The 5,257-nt window shown below is 34.2% G+C and overlaps 1 protein-coding gene across 1 annotated transcript; it reads right to left on the bottom strand.

Annotated features, from left to right (window-relative positions):
- Positions 1-1,799: 1,799 nt before the first annotated feature.
- Positions 1,800-4,792, bottom strand: LOC107961785 (uncharacterized). Its single transcript, XM_016897917.2, has 2 exons — positions 4,352-4,792; positions 1,800-2,951 (listed from the first exon to the last, which is right to left on the bottom strand). The coding sequence occupies exon 2, from the start codon at positions 2,807-2,809 to the stop codon at positions 1,886-1,888; it is 924 nt and encodes a 307-aa protein (XP_016753406.2). The 5' UTR covers positions 2,810-2,951; positions 4,352-4,792; the 3' UTR covers positions 1,800-1,885.
- Positions 4,793-5,257: the final 465 nt, after the last annotated feature.

Below are 5,257 nucleotides of genomic sequence, written 5' to 3'. Positions count from 1 at the left end.
CACGATATTACTTTTAACCCATAGAAACTCCATCAGGCTTCAGGATTTTTGAGCTTTTAAGCGCTTCATAAAATTAACTTACAACTCAACATTTACATAAATTATTAGTATATTTAGTCCTTTTGCCTATTCCTAGAATGCCTGAATGGCAATGATGGCATCCATTTGCAGGCACTGCAACATCATCTTTGGTTTTTACTTAAAAGTAAAGAGAACCATAGACAAAGTCAGAGAAAAGAAAAGAAAGAAACATTGTATTGTCAAAATCTTTACAATGATGGCATTTACTTTCAGTTAAAAGCAAATTGAATGAGATAGAAGGGGAAAGAAAAAGAAAACAAGAACATTGAGCAGATGGATATAATGCGAAGTGCACGGGTGAGACGTGAAACTGTTTGGTTAAAGAGTCACGATCACGATGTTGCTTCTGCAAATTGCAATGGCTTTCTAAAGTTTTCTTTGAGTTTGGAAATGTTGTGTTTGGTTGCCCCTAAAACTGTCCTGGAAAATTGTAAACAATGAAACTGGTCAAACTAGAGACGATTTTATTATTATTATTATTATTTTTTAATTTTGCTTTCATTACTAATTAATTTGATATTGTCAACTTGAATGAACTTGTTGGACCCAGTGTTGGAGATGTAACAGACCAGCACCAAAACTCATTTCCTGTTTTAATCCATTCAAGAGTGTTGAAGCTCTCACGGATTGCTCAAAATAAAAGCAAGTCACAAGAAAAATGCAAGAGGAATTATGACCCGTGGTCCAAATTTTGAAAAAAAACTCCAAACTTAGCTCAGTTGTATCATACAAACATGTCATAAATTTAAAGTCTGTACCTTTTTCTAAGTGATTCTTCACCCTAACAAGAAAAAATTATGGTGGAAAATCATTTTTTATTTCTTTCTGCATGCTAATATAACCAAAAACTCAAACCCCACCCTCCGTGGAAGGGGCAAAATTTCAAGTTCATTGCCTTCTGGATGTTAAAATAAGATAGAATTTTCAAAGAAAACTTTGGGAATGCTTACATTATTTCCTTGACTTTAATGAAATCCAAGATCTATACATAAAATATTCCTAACAAATCCCAAATGGAGCATCACTCTTGGGTTTCAAGAGAAAAAAAAAATTCCCTGCTAAAAAAATACTAACAAAGGCACATATATCAAAGAATCACATACTTTTGCCATTTTGTGTTATGATGGATGTTTGAAAACTTCCCCCTCCAACATTACATAATGCAATATTGGAACATTGATCAATGGTGTTGGCCACCTCAATTTAAGTTTGTCTGCTTTACACGTCACTCATCTCTTGAGAGTTATATATTGTATTTGGTGTTTTTTTCCCTAATTCTGAGTTAATGTTTGTACTAGGTCTCCCCAACAATACCAGAAACATCAACTCAACTGTCATAAAAATTTAGAATTCTGTTTAAGATGCCTGCAGATTACAAATCTGTGTCATAAACGGATTTTCTTAGTTGTCCTCATTAAAATTTCACATGTAAAAAGAAAGGAGGTGGAGCCATTCTGACGCTCTTTTAATTGAATCATGTTTATTATCATTGGTTCGACGAAGCAACTCGAGATTTTCAACTTGTGGACCAAATATTAAACTGTAGAGGGACAAGGGAACCATTGTCATTGCTGAAGACTGGCTAATGCCAAGTCCAACCATGCTTAAAGCTCGTTCAAACTTTATTTAATGCTTGATGGAATAAAACCATGTTTATCTTCATATTTGTTTGCTATTAGATTGATTGTATAAATCGATTAAACTATGCTTACTACATGCCTAGAATAACACTTAAAGCTAAGTTCTGATTTTTCAAAAAGAAGAAAAAAATCAAACAAAAACATGGAACAAAGTGTGCTTCTTTTTATGTGTTCTTACAGGCATAAATCAACAATGAGAATCCATGTCTATCTTGATCTTTCTGCAACAACTTCTCCTCCAACCAAAGTCGGCTATCGAATCCACTTCTTGTCCTAAACATGAAAATTGCAGAACCCGTGACAGGTTTGAAGAACCAATCATGAACATCCCACATCAGATCAACTGATAACCCATCAACAAATATGGTCTGGTTTCCTCTAAAATTCCATTGCAACCTCTTCACACGAATCACTGTCTTCTTATCGATGTAAACTGATAAAACAGGGTGCTTTAGGCCTTCATTTTCCCCACCAAATCTTATCAAAACATCATGAACAATGCCCGTATCAGAGAATTGAGCCTTGGTGGAGTAGAGGGTATTGCCTGAACAATGTTCTTGTCGGGAAATGAGGGAGACTTTAGCAACTGGGGTCGTCTTTTTGAACTTTCTGGTGACGGTTTCTTCATCAATGTCGCCTAAAACAAGGCTTATCTCTGAGTCAACCATGACTAACACATAGAACCCGTTAACCGGTTCGGGTCCTGCATCATATTTAACGGAGGAAAGATCCCAAAATACTTCAATCTTTGAATGGTTAGCTTCGATCACTTTGTTACCTTTCTTCTTCCTGAAAAACCTCAAATTGGTGTTGAGTTTAAAGCAGGTTGACGGGTCATCTTCATCGTCGTCACCAAAGTTTAAGATAAGGCCCTGACCGGTTTGGTTCTTGCACCATGTGACCCGAACCAATAGTGGCTTCTTAGTAGAAAGAATGACTTTGTAAATAGCAGAGACTTGGTTCTGGAGTGAAGGCACTAGTAATGTAGGGGAGATTATACAAGCATCATTGCTTGAATGGCTTGAAGAACATGAAGAATGAGAAACGTTTACTGCGTTTTCACTGAAACAAGAAACAATGTCTCTCATTGTAGCATAATGAACAAGAAATGTTAAAGATGATGATATATTGAAAACTGGGAACAAAATGGTTTTTTTTTTTGGGGGGGATTTGAAGGGAGAGGAGATGTGAAGGTTAGAAGAGATGGGTATTTTCCCTGTTGGGTGATTGCTGTAAAGAAGCAAATTTATGTGTAAGAAATAAACAGACAAGTCCATATGTGTAATAAATATGAATATTATATAATGAGAAGAATGCCAATCTTATCCCTATCCCTTTCCAATATACAATTAACAGTTAAAAAACCATAGAGAAAGATGCAGGAAAAATTTATGCTTTTAATTCCCCAACCTTTGTGATAATCAAGTCAATTAAGCCTTTCATGATATCAAATTTCAAAACTAAAATTTTTAAATTAATTATCCTTAATTTAAACTCGTATAAATACAAAAAAAAAATAATTTTAATATCATGATTCGAAATTATATAAATGTAACCTTTTTTATTTTATTTCTCATGTTTCTATTATAAGCCAAACAAAATTTTAGTATTTTAAAATTATATAAACACCATCAACCAAATAATAATTCATCTTACTATAAAAAGATAGCATCATAATCTCAAGTGGAGTACTTCGTGGCATGAAGTACAAGGAAAGAAACAAAAGTATATTTGCATTAATTTCAAGGCATAGAGAGTTGACCTATAAATGCTTCAATTAATTATTTATATATTAGAAACAACCAGACATAATGGATGCATATCAATACAAGCATCTAAGTCAATAAAACCAAATAAAAAGATGCAAATGTCATATGAGATTTATCAGCTTTCTAACAAAAGGGATAAGACAATTATCTAAAATGGGTAATTAGGCTAAAATGAGCTCACATGCATATACGTCAAGGAAATGCTAAAATGTGAACCTATTCTCTCAAGTAACCAAGACTTAGCAAGCAGTTAAGGAAAAATACATTGATAAAATCTGTAAAGAAGACAGGATTCTAGGTATCAAATGTTGAACCTGCCAAGTTGGCAACAAATTTTCTTTTTCCTTTCTTTTTAATGATAATATTATTAAATGATAGCAATAGCATCACAATTATAAAAAATAATTTGTAAAACCACTAGAAGTTTATAGGATTTTAAAATCCTGATGCATACAACTTAATTTTTTCCTCACAAAACACACCAAGTTATGAAGTTTTGCTATTGAAATATTGTAAATTCTAGTAAAGTCAAAATTGAATAAAACACTCCAAAAGATTTGATTAGCCATTATCTACACCGTCTATAAATGCAAAAATAACTAATATTTGAACTGGTTGTGATTTTAACTACTAATTAATATATATGAATTTAAAACCTCAAATCTAGCAAACTAGATAGTCGATCAGATCCTCACTAAGGTTGTTTAGTACATGAATCAATTCAATAGTCGATTGGAACTAGTAACTAATCAAACAATTACTAGTGATTTAAGTGAAATATTCTAACACAATGAAAAAAAAAAAACACATAATGAATCAATGTTTTGGGCTATGTTGTTGCAATATATATAGTTGTGATACCAATGGAAACACAATGTGCGACAACAACAGCGATGATTGAAGGCTGAATGTTGGAGCGGAGAAGTTGATAGAGGAAGCGGGAGACAAACAAGCAGCGACGCTAGAGGTCTCTAAGCAGGGTGGGGTGTCGTCTTTATGAATAAGTGAATGGGTGGGTGGGGGAACTGAGGTTGCAAAATTTGCAAAAGGTAGAGAAGTGAAAAGCAGTAGTGGCGACTGGTGAATAAGCAAGAAGCGAAAACCAGTAGAAGGCAGGGAAGCAGCAGTGGGGACAATGGCGAAGAAACAAGAAGCAATAAGCAAAAAGCAGCAAAAGGCAGAGAAGTAACAGTGGTGATAGTGGCGAAAAACCAAGAAGTAAGAAAAATTTTAGGGATTAAGGATTAAGGAAGGGGAAATAGGGATTGGAAAGGAAATAGGGAATATGCGAGATTAGGTCTCTTGGAAACAAGGATAAAAATTTTAGGCTAATAAAATCAAGTCGGGCTGGGTCTGGGTTGAAAAATCCTTGCTCAAAATTCGACCCATTTTTTAAATGGGCCTCATTCTTAAATCCAAGCTTATTGTTTGGGCTTATATTTTTTCCTAAGCCCTTTCATATTTTGGGAGGGCTTTCGGATTGGATCAGGTGGCCCAGCCGGTGGACAAGTCTAGTTCAATGGTAAAGATTTAGCTTACCCTTAGGTCCCAAGTTCGAATCCTATTGTGCCAAAAATCGATTACATTTTTGCTCTATTTATCTTGTGCCACCCAAGCCATTAGAATGTTGGTCAAATTTAAACTCTTAGTAGCCTGATAGGATAACAACTGATCAGATATGATAAGATTTGATTAACTAAATAGATTTTTTATTTTTAAAAAAATCTTGAGAATTATCCCTAAAATCTCTCCCTTGTTGCCGTCCTC

The sequence above is a fragment of the Gossypium hirsutum genome, chromosome D07, assembly GCF_007990345.1.
Source record: "Gossypium hirsutum isolate 1008001.06 chromosome D07, Gossypium_hirsutum_v2.1, whole genome shotgun sequence".
Taxonomy (NCBI): domain Eukaryota; kingdom Viridiplantae; phylum Streptophyta; class Magnoliopsida; order Malvales; family Malvaceae; genus Gossypium; species Gossypium hirsutum.
The sequence above is the reverse complement of the archived record's forward strand: the minus strand, read 5'-3'. Positions and strand labels throughout refer to the sequence as shown.